The sequence below is a fragment of the Strix aluco genome, chromosome 21, assembly GCF_031877795.1.
Source record: "Strix aluco isolate bStrAlu1 chromosome 21, bStrAlu1.hap1, whole genome shotgun sequence".
Lineage (NCBI taxonomy): Eukaryota > Metazoa > Chordata > Aves > Strigiformes > Strigidae > Strix > Strix aluco.
In genome coordinates, this window is record NC_133951.1 from 9,523,382 (window position 1) to 9,540,273 (window position 16,892).

At 64.1% G+C, this 16,892-nt stretch overlaps 3 protein-coding genes across 3 annotated transcripts; 1 reads left to right on the forward strand and 2 right to left on the reverse strand.

The window, feature by feature from the left end:
• The first annotated feature begins 62 nt into the window (after positions 1–62).
• UBALD2 (UBA like domain containing 2) lies at positions 63–4,848 on the forward strand. The gene is made up of 3 exons (XM_074847561.1): positions 63–286; positions 959–1,021; positions 4,498–4,848. The coding sequence occupies exons 1-3, from the start codon at positions 167–169 to the stop codon at positions 4,816–4,818; spliced, it is 504 nt and encodes a 167-aa protein (XP_074703662.1). The 5' UTR covers positions 63–166; the 3' UTR covers positions 4,819–4,848.
• A 3,371-nt stretch (positions 4,849–8,219) lies between these two features.
• LOC141933143 (glutamine-rich protein 2-like) lies at positions 8,220–11,853 on the reverse strand. The gene is made up of 8 exons (XM_074847543.1): positions 11,665–11,853; positions 11,387–11,508; positions 10,413–10,478; positions 10,058–10,159; positions 9,312–9,465; positions 9,040–9,127; positions 8,776–8,883; positions 8,220–8,437 (listed from the first exon to the last, which is right to left on the reverse strand). The coding sequence occupies exons 1-8, from the start codon at positions 11,770–11,772 to the stop codon at positions 8,238–8,240; spliced, it is 948 nt and encodes a 315-aa protein (XP_074703644.1). The 5' UTR covers positions 11,773–11,853; the 3' UTR covers positions 8,220–8,237.
• Positions 11,780–13,790, reverse strand: LOC141932994 (glutamine-rich protein 2-like). The gene is made up of 6 exons (XM_074847241.1): positions 13,373–13,790; positions 13,142–13,236; positions 12,913–13,004; positions 12,683–12,797; positions 12,139–12,403; positions 11,780–11,829 (listed from the first exon to the last, which is right to left on the reverse strand). The coding sequence occupies exons 1-6, from the start codon at positions 13,788–13,790 to the stop codon at positions 11,780–11,782; spliced, it is 1,035 nt and encodes a 344-aa protein (XP_074703342.1).
• Between the last annotated feature and the right edge of the window lie 3,102 nt (positions 13,791–16,892).

Sequence of the window (16,892 nt, forward strand, 5' to 3'; positions counted from 1 at the left end):
TGTGTGTGTGTGCGTGTGTGTGTGCGCGCGCGCGCGCCCCCCCCCCCCTCCCCGGCCCCCCCCTCCCCCCCCCCCCCCCCCCCGCCGCCCCCCGGTGTCGGCGCGGCGCGGGGCGGCGGGCGCGCTCCGGGCACCCAGGGGTGCGCTCGGCGGGGCCGCCCCCGCCATGTCGGTGAACATGGAGGAGCTGCGGCACCAGGTGATGATCAACCAGTTCGTGCTGGCGGCCGGCTGCGCCGCCGACCAGGCCAAGCAGCTGCTGCAGGCGGCCCACTGGCAGTTCGAGGTACGGGACGGGCCCCCCCCATCCTCCCCCCCATCCTCCCCCCCCCCGCGCAAATCGGGGCACAACGCCCCCCTCTCTCCCCGTCAAACCGGGAGCCCCCGACACCCCCCTGCCCGCGGAGCCACGGGGCGGAAGGGATGGGGGGAAGGCCGGCCCAGCCGCGGCCCACCGACATGCGTGGCTGGGCCGCTGCGCCCCCCCCTCCAGCACCCACGCGGAGTTGGGGGGGGGGGAACAACCGGCTCTGAGCTCCCCCCGAATCTATTTATACCCGGGCCGTAACCCGAGCTGGGCCCAGCGCCCTCCGCTGCGGGGGCGCCCCCCCCTCCCCCCGCCGAGCTGGGAGCGGGGGGGCCGTGGGTGGGCCCGCTGGGGAGGGGGACACCGTGTAAACACCGGGGTGGGCTGTACACCCCCCCCCTCGCGGGGAGCCCCTACGCGGTGGGGGGACACGACCCCGAGTGGGTCGGGTGAAGGGCAGCACCAGGCTCCCCTGCCTTAGGCCTGGCGGGGGGGGGGGGGGGGGGGGGGTGGGGGGCGCCCGTGAATGCCCCCGGGGTGGTCCCACGGGGCGGGGGGGGGGGGGGGGGCTGCGGGGTGGACCGGGGTGGGGGCGTGTTTTCCTTCCCCCTTTGTCTCGGGTGGGCCGGGGCTGACAGCTTGTCCCCACAGACGGCCCTGAGCACCTTCTTCCAGGAGACCAACATTCCCAGCAGCCACCACCCCCCCCAGATGGTAAGTGGGACCCGCACCCCCCCCCATCCCTCCCCAACCCACCTTTAAACCCACCCCAGCAGCTACCAACCCCCCCCACCCCACCCCCCCACCTACAAACACCACCCAGCTCAGGACCCCCCAGCCACCCCCCCGGCCCCCCCAGCCCCCCCGGGCCGCGGAGCTGTCAGCTCCCCTGCCAGCCATATTGCTCTGCGCCCGGAGGAACACGCAGCCGGCGAATGTAAACACGAGCTAAAATGTCTGCCAGGAAATAGTTTGTCTCCGCAAGCATCGCGCTGGAAGTTGGGCTCTCCGGGCTGGGGGGCCACTGCAGCCCCCCCTTCCCCCAAACGCCGCTTGACCTTGGCCGAGGGCACATCCCTTGGCCAAGGGGAGGAAGTTATTCCCTCCCCGGGTGGTTTTTGTTGTGTTTTTTGGGTTTTTTTTAATGTCTTTTTGTGTTTTTTTTCCTGTTGAGGGAACTAAACGGTGCCGCACGCGGGGGAAGGAGTGGATCTGGGCTAAGGCGATTTTTTTTCCCCCTTTTCTCCTGCCGTCAGGAAATCACTAGCCAGCCCGGCATCGCCGGCAGCTCTCTCGGAGAAAGTAATTTTGCCGGCTGGCTCCCCCTTAAACCCCTTTTATTTTAATTCCTCCTCCCCCTGCGCATTTTCTCGCTGTCTCAGGCAGCTTGCGAAGGGTCGTCTCTTGGAAAACCCTCTTTCCCGGTGGGAGAGGGGACGGGAGAGCCGGTGGGAGCTGCCGGCCGGGTCTGGGCCTCGCTGTGTTTTCACACCAAAAGCCTCGTCAGGGCGATTCCTGTCGGGCGGCTGCCGGCAGCGGGATGCAAAGCAGCTCCGATGAAACCCATCCCGCTCCCCATCCCTGCGCTCCCCGGGGCCGAGCAGGACCCCCCTCCCACCCCGAGCAGGACGGCCGCCCCGTCACCCCCAGCCAGCCCAGAGCTGGGCAGCTCTCCCCTTCCCCACGTTGTTTTCCTAACACTGTGTTCCACGTGGTGACAAAACACCTTTCACCCTCTCCCCGAATACTCCCGCCTCGCATTTTTGGCATTTTTTTGCTGCTGTCCCCCACCCTGCCCAGCATCCTGATTTCTGCAGCTTAAAACGCCCTGCACGGCTCGGGGCAGGGGGTGAGACGAGGGGCTTTATGCTTGCGGTTTCTACTTCTTTTTCAAGCAGCAGAGAACAAAGCTGTGAGTGCAGCAGCGTTATGGTGTGGGGCGGAACGTCACCTTCCCCCCCGCACGGAGGGGAGGCTCCCCCACACCCGGCAAAACCCCCACGGGTCCGGGCTGTGGGGAAAGGACTCCCCAGAGCGGCAGCTCATGGTGGGACTGACAGTGGAGCAGCTCCTTAACAGAAAGTGTTGGAGGAGGAAGGCGATAATTACATGGCAATTCTTTTTTTTTTTAAATTAATGTTTTAAATTAATCTGGCAAACACCACCCCAGAAGCTCAGAGCTGTGTCCCCCCTCCAGCATCGTGTCCAACCTCAGTCCAGGGCTGGTGGGTGGCACATGTGTGGCTGTGGTGTTGTTTGTTTTTTTCAAAACACAACCACTTGAAGTTTTTTTTTCTTTTTTGGGGAGTGTTTTTTTTTTTTTTGTAACAAGTGTCTTTTCAGATACTGCCAAATTTACAGGTGATTTTTAAAACAAAGCTGGCTTACCACTGCATTGAGGTGAGCTCTGAAATGAGCTTTCCCAAAGCCTGTGTGTGGTGAGGGAGGAACACCCCGGCTCACCACCAACGCGTTCGCTGCCAGCCTGGCTGTGATTGCATTTTTGGGGTGCACCAGCTCCGCGCGCTGATGGGAGCTCATCCATCCCACTGCCAGCACGGGTCTGCCGGCCGCTGCTTCCCCGAGGCTGGGGGAGCACCCCGTCTTCGAACAGGTCTGGCTGGGACCCCCCTGGCCAGGGTTTGGGCGCAGGAGGGGGGAGCGGGGAGCACCTGCAGCATTCCCGGCTGCTCCTCTCATCCTGGCGATCACCAAGGGTGGCCGGGATGGGGCTGAGGGGGAATCAGTAAGAGGGATTTGGCACTTGCATGTGCTGGGGAGCAGCTGGGGCTGCCGGGTGCCAGCCAGGGCAAATCCCAGGAAGAGGGAGATGCAGCAGCTACTCCCCATCAGAAGCGTCTCCCCGATTCGCCATTGCCGGAGGCAGCAGATGCTGCCCTGGCCCCTTGGCACTGCTCGACATCCCCACGAGCAGCACAGCAGCGAGACGCGCTGCTCGGCTGCACCCCGGGGTCCGACGGGAGCCGACGGGAGCCACGGCTCCGTGAGGGCGATGGGGATTTGGGATGGATTTAACCCAGCGGGGTGAACCCCCTCCCCATGCACAGACCCCCTCCGTGTCCACGTGTCCCCTCCCAGTGCACCCCCCTGCCCACATGTGTGCCCCATACAGGTACCCCCACGTGTGTTCCCCGTGCAGCCTCAGGGCAATTTTGCTCGGTGGGTCCAGCGGGGCGAAAGTGCCCCCCTAGACCATTCCACCCCCCCAAGGGACTGGGCTGGACAGAGTGCTGCTTTTTCTAACCACCCCCCCACGTGCGTTCAGAGCAGCCCGTGGCACAAGGCTGCTTCCTGCCAGCGACCCCCCCCTCTGGAGATAAAAAAGGGGGGCATTAGGGCAGGCACCCACCCAATTTTGCATTGCTGGGGGGAAGCCCCCCCCCTCCCCCCCACGCATATCCCCTCTGGGGGGCTTTAGCACCCCCCCCATACTCAGAGTGTAGCAAGTGCTTTGCTGAATTGAGGCCCCGGCACCGCCAGCCCCTGAGCCCCAGCACGGGGCCGGGTCCCCCCCCCACCAGATTTCCTTCTGCCAGCGAGATCGGCTGCAAAAAGGGCCGGATCCAGCACCGGCTAGGCCGGGGGGGGGCGGGGGGGAAGGTGCTAAATTTAACTGGGTACGCAGAAGGCAGGGGCCGTACCGGGAACCGCACGGGGCCCGGCCACTGCCTCGCATCCCGGGGGGGGCCCTGCCTGCCTTCTGCTCTCTGTGCCCTGCCAGGGTGCGCAGGGGAGGGAGGGTGTCAGGGAACTGGGTGAAGGGGGGGTCCTGTGGGACCCCAGCACCCTCCCCACCCATCATGCTGGACCACACTGCATCAGCCCCGTCCCTGCTACTCCCCTCCATGGGGCAGCTGGCATCAGAGCAGCGTCCCCCTCCCCAAACCTGCCTCTCCCTGGGGCTTTGAGCACCCAGACTGGGTGGAGACCCTCCCCAGGCAGCCCCCACACCTTTGGGGAGCCACCCAGACCCTTGAGGGCTGCACAGCAGCGCTGGGGACCCCCAATACCAGCCAGACCTGGGCTCTAAGTGTCCCCTGGAGCTGGGGGGGTCCTGGGTGTGGGATACAAACAGGATCCCCAGTAACGTGTCCGGCTCCTGCGGGCAGGTTGGGACCCCAAAAGTATCCATGCGCAATCTGATGCCTGCCCTCTCCTCTCCCCCGCAGATGTGCACCCCCAGCAACACGCCGGCCACACCGCCCAACTTCCCGGACGCTCTGGCCATGTTCTCCAAGCTGCGGACCTCCGAGAGCCTGCAGAGCAGCAACAGCCCCATCACCTCCATGGCCTGCTCCCCCCCCGGGAGCTTCAGCCCCTTCTGGGCCTCCTCACCCCCCAGCCACCAGCCTGCCTGGTTGCCCCCCTCCTCGCCCACTGCCCACGGCCTCCACCACCACCTGCACCACCCGCAGCCTGCCTGGCCCCCTGCCCCCCCACCCGCTGCCCCCCCACAGAAAGCCGTGGCCACCATGGATGGCCAGAGATAAGAGTGGGCTGGCGGACGGGGCGGGGGGGGGGGGGGGGTGGTGTCTGGCCCAGGGCGTTGGGAGTGGGGGAACCCCCAGAAACGCACTGGAATAATTTTCTAGGTTTTATTATTATTTTTAAGGTGGGGGGGGGGGGGGGAAACACATGCTGCCGGGGAGGCCACCGGCCCATGAGAGCCTCTGCAAGAGTCACTAGCTGGTCTTTTCTCCCCCCATTTTTTTTTTTTTAAATATATAACTATAATATATAAATATATCTAATGTATATAAATCCAGAGAGAAGGAGCAGCAGCACGGGGTGGGTGGGGGGGTTTCCCTGTGGCTCCCCCCCAGCATCCCTGCAGCAGGGCAGGAGAAGGAAGGGTGGGGGGGAAATAACAAAAAATAAATGGAGGCAGCTGTTGGCACCCCGGATCGTGGCCACAGACACAGAGCCACTGGCCCCCCCATCCCTGGCTCTGGATTTCCTGGACGCTTGTTGCAGCGCCCAGAGCAAAGACGCCTCTTCTCTGGCTTCTGAAATTCAGCCTGGCTTCTTGCACAGACCCCCCCGGACCCCCCCCAACCCCATCCTCCCTCCCTCGGCACCCCCAGGGCATAGGGGGATTTATCAAGGCGATGCCCCTCCTGTCCCTGCAACTGCCAATCATGGCCCTTCCCCAGAGAGGGGGGAGCTGGGGGGAGGTTTTCTAGTTTTCAAATCAATCTTGCTAAAAAAAAAACCAAAAACAAAAAAAGAAGAAAAAAACAACAAAAAACAGGTTGAAGGTTTTTTATTAATTTAAAAATAATAAAAAAATAAAAATCACTTTTTTAACACCAGCTGTCCCTGCCTTCTCTCTTTGCTGGGAGCACATCCCTGCAAGGGCACCGAGAATGGGCGTGAGCCCCCCCCAAGCCGCAGCATTACCAGTGGGGACAGGCCCCCCCCAGGAGGCTGCGCCGAGTCCCACGTGCTGCCCGCGCTCTGCCTGCGCTCTGCCTGCAGAAGCCGCCGCTGCCATCCCCGAAGGGGGGAGCAGAGGGAAGGGGGGACCCCGGAGCCGTGGGGGGGCCATGTGAGCACAGCGAGGACCCCCATGTCCTGGGGTGCAGCCCGAACCCCATCCTGCACCCTCACAAAATACTGCGGTTTGCAACCCACCCCCCGGCAGCTTGTGTCCCCCTCCCCAGCCCCATCACCCACCCATGTGATGAGCCCCCCAGGCCTCAGCCCTGCAGGGAGCCCTGCGATACTCAGGGCTGCCAGGCTTTTAGGCAAAGCCTGCTCTGAGGTGGGGGGGGGGGGGGGGGGGTGATGCCTTTTCAGTGTCCCCCACTGCAGGAGGGCCATGGGTGGGGGCTCGCTGGCCACCAACTCCTTTCCCCCCAGGCCCAGGACACTGCTCAGCCCCAGGCCCTGACCTCACAAGCCACTTGCTGTGCCACCCCCCTTCTAACGACTCCAAACAACGCACCAGCCCCTGGTTTTGTGCTTAAATATCCAAACTAAATTAAAATTGAATAAGAACACGGCACACACCCCCCCCCCCCCTTGCCACACTGCTCACACACCAAGCAACTGGGGTAAAAAAAGCCCAAAATGGGAACGCAGCAGCTCCAGAGATGGCAGCAAGGGCTGGGGGGGCTCAAAGCACAACAGCAAGTCATCCCCCAGGGAACAGGGAGACCCCCAGCACAGCCCAACCTCAGAAGGAAAAAGGAAAAAAGGGAAAAAAATGCCCCAGCTGGGGCTACTCACCTGCTCCAGCAGCACAGGCAGCACCCAAAAAGGGATGTGGGGCTGGGTGCTCATGTTTGGGGGGGTGGGGGTGTTTGTTTATAGGGTGCAGCTGGGTCCCAGCAGCAGCAAATGGGACAGTGGGTGGGAGAGGGGGTGAGCTGGGGCCACACACACACACACACACACCCACCAAAGGGCTCAGCCCCAGCTGGGCCAAATCCTGCAAATGCAATTAGTCCCGGGGGGTGGGGGGTGTTTTTAAGCCCATCAATGCCTGACCCCCCTCCTGGGGTACAAGATGGTCCTCTGCTGGCTCTATTCTAGTGGTCACCAGTTTGCTCTGAGTGCTCCCAGTTATCCCACTGGAGGTGGCACTGAGGGAATCCCAGATCCTGCTGGAGCCACCTGGGCACCCCCAAGGCGGGTATTTAGCACCTATTTTTCCCCTGAAAAAAACAAACATCCCCGGCAGGGGGGGCTCCCTGGGGGCCAAGGTGCCTGGAGACTGCAGTGGGGTGGGCAGGGTTGGGGTCTGCCATTGTGGGGGGCAGGTTTGGGTGCTCCCCCCCCTCGCCCGAATCTGGGGAGAAGATCTACCAGGGGAGCAGTTTTTCCACAGGGCAGCCCCCAAGCACGCACCATGGCAGGGTGAGGGGATGCTTCCCCACGTGCCTGGGTCCCCCCCGGCTGCCTCTGGGGTTCCCCTCAGGGTTTCTCACCCTCCCACTCACCCGAGAGGTGCCACCAGCTTGGTGTGTCCGTCCCCGTTCCCCCAGGGGAGTTGGGGCTGTCCCCGGTGCTTTGCACGTTGTGCTGGGACAGCCCCGGCTCCCCCATACACACGGCCACATGTCCCCAGCCATGACACCCCCAGGTCCCCCCGCCATGTCGCTTCTAGGGACTGCAGTTTCCCTGCCCAGTACCTCTCCATTCGTGACACGACTTATGCCAGGTCTCAGCACACCTTTCTCCCATCTGACGGTGAGGGGTGGCAGAAGGGGGCTGGGGAAAAGCACCCCCAAGCAATGGGGGTGGCGTAAGAGAAAGGAGGGGATGTGTGTCCCCAGGGCTGGGGGCAGAGAAGGGGTGATGGTGCTTCGCTCCGGAGGGGGGAATCATCAGCTGCCCCGAGCCCGGCAGCAGTGGGGTCAGTGCCTTCCTCTTTCCATCAATGGCCGCGTTGGAAGAGGGACAAGGGGGTGACAATCCATGAGCAGATAAGGAAACCTGCTCAGTGATGCTCATCCCGCGGGATAAGCGATAGCCAGCCAGCGGGCTTGGGGTGGGATTCGCTTTTGGCGTTAAAGCCATGTCCTGCTGCCACCCTTCCCACCGCGGTCCCCATCTCCCACCACAGTCCCCATCTCCCACCACCTTCAGCAGCAACGGAGCGTCATCATCCTCCTGCTTTAGTGTGGGCTCCCCCAGACCCTTTTGGGGGCCACAAGCTCCCTGTCAGGAGCCATCGGGGCCGAAAAGGGGTTCATGGAGGCCAGGGGGTGTCAGGGAGAGCGTGGCAGCACGGGGCCGGCACAGACCCTGGGAGGGGGGTTGGACAGGGGCTGGTTTCAGCTCCTCTGGCCACACGTGGCCGCAGGACAAGGGATGCTGCGACCCCTCCTTATGCATGATGGGAAGATCCCAGCCCAGGGCCACCCCACTCAGGCCGCGCAGGTGCTTGGCTGCCCATCGCCCTTTATTGCTGCTGGCCAGAGATGCTTGCTCGCCTGCTCGGTGGCCGGGGTGGTGGGGGTTCAGTCGGGGACCCCCAGTCCTGCCTGGCTTCCGGGGTGCTGGATCCGTCCCACGAGGGCTGGGGGGGCAGGAGGAGCCCCCGTGCCTGGGAGAGGCGGCCGTGGGAGGAGGCTGGCCTGTGCTCTGGCGAGGTGGGGATGCCTGGGGGCGAGGGGCAGGGGTTAGCCCCCCTGCAGCCCCTGGGGCAGGCACCGCCCATGGGCACCTGCCTGGCCAGAGACACCCAGAAACGGGGTCCTGGCCCCCACCCTGAAGCAGACAGGCTGTTGTCCCACAGTGGCCAGGACCACCCCGCCACATCCCTCCACCTTGCTCTGGCTCCAACACGGGGATCGATTGCCCCATCTTCCAGTCCTCCCCCTCCATCCTGCTCCCACCCCACTCCACCCCAAACCCCCATCCCACCCTGCTTGCCCCCACCCACCAGGACACAGCAGGGTGCCCTCTCCCCCCACCCCGGTGCCCTGGCAGGGCCGTACCTGGCTGGCTGAGCGAGGACGCAGTGCTCTGGGGCCGGGAGAGCAGGCGGCTGGTGTCCCTCGCATCCCACTGCCTCGGGGACAGCTTGGGCTTGGCCCTGGGGAAGTCTGGCAGGAGGGAGCAGAGGGAGCTGGGCTGGGGGGAGCCAGGGAGAACACACGGGGGGGAAAGGGGGAAAACCTGGCACCCCGCGGGCACCCTGCCCACTCCACTGCCCAGTTCACCCCCGCCACATCCCCTCCCCAAGCGTGGCCCAGCCGTACCCTCCTTGCCCACGAGCACAGGCAGCTGCCTGCCCCGCCGGCCCCTGTAGATGTGGCCATCCTGGCCCAACAGCTCCGTCTCGTCGTGCTGGGAAGGAGAGAGGGGGTTGGCTGAAACACGGGGCCCAAATCAGCATCCCCAGGCAAACCCCCCCACCCAGCTCCCCCTGGGGAAACCGAGGCACGGATCCCCCCACCCCCACCCTGGATGCTCAGCATCACCCTCCCAGCCTCGCTTGCCCCCGCTGTATCCCTACCTTCGTCATCCTTACCTTGATGGGGAGCAGGGTGCGGGGCTGGAGCGGCCGCGGGGCGCTGGGTGGGTGGGGCTGGGGGTGCGGGCAGCGCTGCAGCGGGTGGGTGAGGGTGTGCCGGCCCCCGCAGAGCCGTGGCACGCGGGGGTACCTGCACTCGGCCACCCGCTCCCTGTGGGACGGAGCACAGGGATGCTCAGCACCCAGCACCGTGGCACCCCGTGCTTCACCCTACTATGCCAGGGAGGGGGCTGCGGGTGCTCCCCGGTGGGGTATGTCCCTCCCGGGTGCCCTCCGACTGCTGAAGGAGACCCACGCCTGTCCAGCTGTGCTGGATCTGCTCTTTCCCCGTGGCCCTGGTGAGCTGGTCATGGCCATGGCAGGTCCCTGCACCCTACGCAAGGGACACCGGGAGGCAGGAGCTGGGCTGTCCCAGCTGCAGTGTTTAATTTCGGTGACTTGTTTCACAGGAGGCAGCTGACTGCCCAGTGAAGCCTGAGGTCAGGCTGAGACCAGACACAGCTCATCACATGTGGCTTCAGCACCACTGAGACACAGACCTGGGCTAGACAGGGCAGCGCAGGGAGGGCTGTAAAACGCCACAGACCGGGGACAAGCACAGCTGACCCCTCTGCAGCACATCTCTGCTCCCCTGCCCTGCCCAGGCCCCCCCTGCATCCCTTCACCCCCACCCTGGGAAGGGCTCTCCCTCTCCAGGGCAGGGTCAACCTGCACCCCAGGGACCGGGTCCCCGTGTCCCCTACCTGTGGCTGTGCTGCCGTGTTTGCTCCAGCTCCACGACAGTATGGGAGCGCCTGGCAAGGTGGGGGGGGAGCGGTGGCATGTACGGGATGGCCACGATGAGCCTGGGGAGGGCAGGAGCCGTGGGTGGGTGACAGGGGACACACGACCCACCCCAGCTCGGGGCAGTGCCCCAAAACCCACAGGCTTGTACCCCATTGGCATCCCACTGCCCCCAGGGAGGGGCTCAGGAGGGCTGCACCCCCCCAGGCAGACACCCTAACCCCCGTGCCGGGCACAGCGGGGCACTGCCAGCACCCATCTCCCCTCCGAATCACCCACGCACCCCCCGATGCACCCGTGCCGGACGGTACTCACGGGCCAGGCACCAGCATGCTGAGGGGCCGGTCGCAGGACAGGCAGTGAAAATGGGCCAGCAGCTGCCTGTGGGGGGGGGCGGGGGGGGGAAGGGCTGGGTGAGTTCCTGGAGGGGATACAGCCCTGCCTGCACACAGGCAGGCAGCTGGCAGGCAGCAGCAAGGTGCTGGGCACTTCATTGTAATGGGTTATGGTATTTGCGGGGGGAACCGCAGGAATTTGAGCCTGGCTTACCCCCCACCCCACCCCAACAAGGTCACAACCCACCAGCTGACTACAAAATCAAGGGGCTACGATGGGGGAGAGCAGTTGGTTGTGGGCTCCCGCTTGGGAAAAAGCTCCACCTCATATTAGGCACCGGAGAATCCACTGAGGGGAGCACCCAAAAACCACCATTATGGGAACTACGCCCACAGGCACGCACAGCACCCCAGTCCCATGGGAACTGGGGGTACCAGCAAGGACAGAATGGGGGTGTTCCTGTACCTCTTGCTGGGGTACAAACGCCGGGCCTGGGGGATGCAGGATTCCCACATTTTTCAGGATGAGTTTTGTCACAGCTGCCCCGAGGACAGGGACACGCTCGCCTCGGCCCTGCGGGCACCTCCGAAACCTGGCAGCTGCCTGTGGCTGCCCAGGGCAGGCAGGGATGGGAGGCGAAGGGCGCAGGCACCCGTAGCTGCCATCCCAACCAGCCCTCACACCGGTTTCATCACTTCGTCAGCGCTAATTACCCCCCTGCCCCTCGCCAGGAGGGCAGGTCACAACCCAGCTCTGCGGCGCCGCGTGTCACACCCCTGCCCAGGGGGACAAGTCGCCGTTCCCCACCCTTGCTCCAGAAAACCTTTGCACCCACATCCCAGTTTTGGTTCGGGAGGGCTCCATCCTGCAGGTCCCCCTCCTCGTGCCTCCGTTAACATCGGGAACCTGCTACCGGTGGGAGGAGAAGCCATCGCCACCCCCATCGCACTCACTTCTTCATCCCAGCTGCATCGTCAGCCTCCGTCAGCGGCTCCTTCTCCTTGAGCTGCTCCAGGATGCTCCTCCAGTGCCCCTCCAGCTGCTGCCGGAAAGGCCCCAGCTCCAGGCGGTCCAGCTACGGACAGACACACACCCTCAGCCAGCTGCCCCGGGCTGGGACATCATGTTCCCCATGAAAAGCCAGGAGGGGGGATCCTCAGAGGGATGCTGCCTTAGGCTGCCAAGCCCCGAAGGTGCCAGTTTTGCGCAGCGGGGACGTGCCACCCCTCACCTTGGAGTCCATCTCTTCACTGAGCTGCCGCTGGACCTGGTGCCAGCCCTGCTCCTGTCCCATCACCCGGCTCAGCGTCTCCTGCATCCTCTCATTCAGCCGCTCCATGCTCGCCTCAAACTGGGTGCGACTCACTTTGCCGGCCAGGGCGGTTTTGTCTGCTTTCTAGCAGCGGGGAAAGGCAGGAGAGCAGTGAGGAAAGGATGGAGGGATGATGGGCAGGGCCAGCTCGTGGCAGGAGGACAGGGAGAAGTGGCTACGTGGCCCCACTCGCCCCATCACCCCCGTGGGGTTGGTCACACCAGCTGAAGGGACCCAGGGGAAGACAGAGGCACGTGGGGAAGGAGCCACAGCCCGTCTGGAAATCCTCCCTCCCCCAGGCCAGTTCTGCCACTGAGCCCCCAAGGCACAAGGGGTGTTTGTCACCCTGCCCAGCGCCCCCTTGGGTGGTGCCAGGACCCCCCAAGGCCATACCACATGGCTGGGGGGGTGCTGGCAACCCCCTCCCAAGCCCCCCATGCTGGCATCTCCCTACCTGGCTCCTCCCTGGCAGCTGCCTTACCACGTTGCCCACTGCCTGCCGCGACGTGAAATCGTCCACCACCTCCTGGAGCTTCTCGTAGCGCTGGAGGAGCTGCCCCGCCTGCTTGCTGATGTCCGTGCTGCAGACGGGGCACGCTGCCTGCGCCTCTGCCTGCTCCTGCCCTGTGCTCGCCACCATCGCCCTCGGCTCGCCCAGCTGCAGGAAGGGGAGAAGGAGTAGGCTCCGAGATGAGGTGGAGGCAGGCAACAAATCCGGGTGCTGTGGCACCAGCCCGTCTGGAAATCCTCCCTCCCCCAGGCCAGTTCTACCACTGAGCCCCAATGCACAAGGGGTGTTTGTCACCCTGCCCAGCATCCCCTTGGGAGGTGCCAGCACCCCCCAAGGCCATACCACATGGCTGGGGATGTGGCTGGGAACCCCTCCAGGACCACCCCACCATGCTGTGGCGGTGGGAGCGCTGCCCCTGGACCTCACCTGCTCCTGCAGCTCGTCAGCCGTCTTGGCCACCAACCGCTCCAGCGTGGCCTTGGTCATCTCCTGCGGCTCTTCCAGCTCCTTCAGCTTACACCTCATCTCCTGCAGCGTGGACCTGGTCAGTGAGACAGGGGCACAGGCAGGCTTAGCCTCCACAGGGCCGCTCAGGGGGTGTCCCTTGTCCCCCCGGGCTCCTCCTGCAGGGTAGGAAACCCTGTCCGTCCTTTTACGCCAGTTGCAGGGTGATCTGGTCGCTGACATCCCCTTTCCAGTTGGCTCCAGCTACCTCCAGCTTTCCGAGGGCATCTTCCAGCTGCCTGATCTGGGAAAGGCAGTGGTGGATGAGTCAGGGCACAGCCCCCTCTGTTGTCCCAGCCCAGGGGCCCTTCAGCTGCCTCCTCCCTGCCCAACTCCCCCCTGGCATCCCCGCAGCCCCCCCAGGGACTGCTGCCAGCTCACCTTCCCATTCTCGCCCTGCAGGTCACAGGTCAGGCCCTGCAGCGAGGACACCCGGCCCTGGAGGTCGGCCAGGATGCTGGCGATGCTCTCCTTGTCTAGATGTGGTCCGAGGGGACATGCTGTCAGTGAGGGGGTCTCGGCCTTGAGGCCAGGCTCTGAGCACAATGAGCCCCCAGCCCAGGGTGTCCCCATGCCAAACACCCCCCTGCCAGCCCCCCCAGGGGCTCCTACCTCCCTCTGAGAAGAGCAGGCGCAGCTTCTCAAGCTCGGCGTGGTCTGACTTGGTGGCTTCCAGCTGGGCCACCTGCTCCTTCAGGCTGGCACAGAGGTGGCTGAGCTGCCCGATCTGGCGGAGAGCCTCCACCGTCTCTGCGCAGCGGTCGGAGACACTGCTGGAGCCTGAGGATCCCCAGGGCACGGGCGGCTCTTGCATAGGGGATGTGGCCCTGGGATCAGTGTCAAGGGGGATCTCTAACCCCTGGGCTGTCGGCGAGAGGGTCCTCACTGCCGGGTGGCCTGCCCAGGCAAGCTGTGTGCTGGGTAAAGCCTTGCCTCCCTCCTTGGGACTTGTGACATCCATATGTGTCCCCAGAGCATCAGGGATAGCTTCAGCAGGGACTTTCTCAGTGCCAGAAAGCCTGGAGTCCATGCGGAAGGGGCTTGGCTGAACCCCTGCTCCTCCTCCTTGGGTCCCTGGAGGTGTTGGCTGCACCCCTGGGGTGGTGGTTTGGATGCCAGGGGATCCTGGCTGCACCCCTGGGGTGGTGGTTTGGGTGCTGGAGGTACTTGGCTGCACCCCTGGGGTGGTGCTCTGGGTGTCAGAGGCCCCTGGCTGTGCCCCTGGGGTGGAGGTCTGGGTGTCAGGGGCCCCTGACTCTGTCCCCAGCGTAGTGGTCTTGATGCCAGGGGATCCTGTCTGTGTCCCCAGGGTGGTGGCACGGGCATCAGAAGTCTTTGTCTCAACTGAGGAAGTGTGGCATCGCTGGAGAACAACGGATATGTTGTGAGCGATCCAGACCAAGGGGCCTCACTGTAACAGCAAGCTGCAGCTGTGTTCAAGGACATAAAAAAGGCCGAGACGGCCTGAGAAACTACATTCCTGGCCAAGAGATAAAGATGTTGGAATGTCGAAAACAGGGGGTCTACCTGGGGGGAGAGCAGCGCGTGGACACCACACTGGGACCAATCATAGAGGGCAGAAGGGCGCGTGAACAAGTAGCTTTAGCCTATTAGCAATAAGATAGCGGCGCGTGAAGCTTGTGATAGAGTATAAATTGCTGCGTAGCCTTTAATAAAGTGGCATCAACTTGATCACGTTGGTCGTCTAAGTTGTGTCCGAGACTTCTGCGTCGGCAAGGAAGTACCTGCCCCCTTCTCAGGGGCCACTGGTGCTCTCTGCGTCCCCGGGGAGCCAGGCTGTGTCCGCGGAGTCCCCTTGCTGGTCCCTTTGCTGGTCCTGGGTGCAGGCTGTGTCCCTGGTCCCTTCAGTCCCAGCGCTGAGCTTGCCCCATGCGGGGTGTCCATGTCTGCAGTGGGGGGCTCGGCGGGGGCAGCCTGGCCCTCACTGCCATCCTGCGAAGAGGAGGCAAAGGGGAGCAGGTTTATGGGCGGAAGTGCAGCGGCAAGGGCCGCCCGCCCTGTCCTCAAACCCCCCAGCTCACGGAGCCAAACTCAAGTACCCCAAAGGCAGAGACTGCCCAACCCACAGGGACCCCCGGGCGCCCCAGCCGCACGGCCCCTCCCCAGTCCCCTTAGTCCTTTGGCCACCTCTGTGCCTGCAGAGTCATTTCAGCAGCCGATCCTGGAGATCAGCAAACCCCCTGCTGATGCCACCTGACACAACAGCAAGGCATTCTTCTCTCCAGCAATGGGATTCTGTACTCCAGAGCTGCTGGACCAGACCCGCTTCCCAGCCTAATGGGCTGCGCCTTCATTTCAGGAGCAGCAGCCCCAGGTAGGATTTGGAAACCATCTCATGGTGCAGAATGCTGGGGTTTGCCCCAAAATGTCCCTCCGCTGTCCCCGGCTCCCACCTACCAGCCCCAGAGAGACCAGGAGGGCAGGGAGCCGTGGTCCTGCCCAACGCTGAGCAAGGACAGGGGGCTGCGCGGTCACCCCAAGGGTTTCGGGCGCTCCCTTGCCCCACGGAGGGGCTGTTGGGGGCTGTCAGTGGCACAGACGATGAGGACGATGAGGAGGTCTCTGTTGGGGCAGCCGAGGAGCTGCCCTGGCTCTGCTGGTGCCAGGTCCTGCCTCCCGGCGGGATGCACAGGGAAGAGAAGTGCTGAGCAAACCTCCGCCGAGGCCCCGGGGGCTGCGGTCCTGCTGAGTCCCACTCCCATAGCTGGGATGCCCCAGCACTCACCACCGACAGACCTCGGCCCTCTCCTCCTCCTTCTCCTCCTCCTGCTTTGCTGCCCACCAGGCAATCCTCCAGCACCTCCCAGCGCACCAAGTTGCTTACCTGCTCCGGGGCTGGGGAGAGGCTCAGGCTTTCCTTCAGCTTTTTCTGGGGAAAAAGGGGATTAGGGGGTCAACCCTGGCCACGTAGCCGGGTGAGATGGCACCCACAGGAGCACTGACCCCCTCCAGCATCGCTGCCCAGCCCTGCTGGGACCGTGCCCTGACACCGAGGGACTGGGTGCACCGGTGCCCCGGGCACGCAGCCGCCTCCTTCCCGGAGCAGGATCCGGGCGTGCGCGCGGCCGTACCATGTCACTGTCCAACGCTGTCCGGTCACGGAGGGCCGGCAGCTGGCTGGCAGCGTCCTGGAGATTCCCCTGGAGCGGGACAAGGAGAGGGATGGCAGCCCAGACACAGGAGCAGGATTGAAAAGGAGCATCCAAAAATTAACTTGGGCACAGGACAGAGGGATGCCAGGCAGGGTTGTGGCTGTGTTGCATGGGTAGATCTTTATCTCCTCTCCTTCTTAGCACCCATGTTTCTTTCTTTACAGCTGCTTAGTTAAAAAATGTCTTAGCACCACTTTGGTTGGTGCATGCAGTTACCTCTTCAGCCTTGGGACACCCTTCCTGCTCTTCCCTCCTGGCACCCTTCACGCCGGGTGACACCCAGGGCCGTGGGGCAGGGGTGGCAGGGTGACACAGAGGCAGGGAGCGGGGTGAGGGCCCAGCTGCCTCCTGGGGACACCGGCAGCAGCTCACCATGCCAAGCGTCTCGCGGATCATCCGAATGTTCTCCTCCATGCGGGACTGCGCCGCCTTCATCCTGCCCATCTCCTCGAGGAGATCCTGGTAGAGCGCCACGGCCTGAGAGAGGGGAGTGGCGGGGGTGAGTCCCGGGGGCACTGCGGGCAGCACTTACCATTCATCACACCTTCAGCAGCCAAGAAGCGGCAGCAGCTCCCCAGAGACCCCCCCCAACCCTGCCCCGGGGGGGGCCCACTGCACAGCCCAAGTAAGTGGGGACAGATCCAGCCCTGCCTCCCCACACCGGGCTCTGGGCAAGACTACTGAAGCCGATCCAAAGGGCAAAGAGCTGCTGCCACCCTCTCAACCACAGCCTGGCCCGCGAGGGCAGCGGCAACCGCGGCTAACGAAGCGGGGAGCGATCAAGCAGGGGCCTGCCCCGAGGAGGGTGAGCTCAGCCACCCGGGGAAACCCTCCCTGCTGCCTTCTCCCTACATGTCCCAGCCCCAGCAGGATCCGGCCCTGCAGCACCCAAGGTGACCGTTTCCTTGAACCTGAGCTTATTTCCTCCCACTGGGGATGCTCGCAGCCCCAAATGGCTC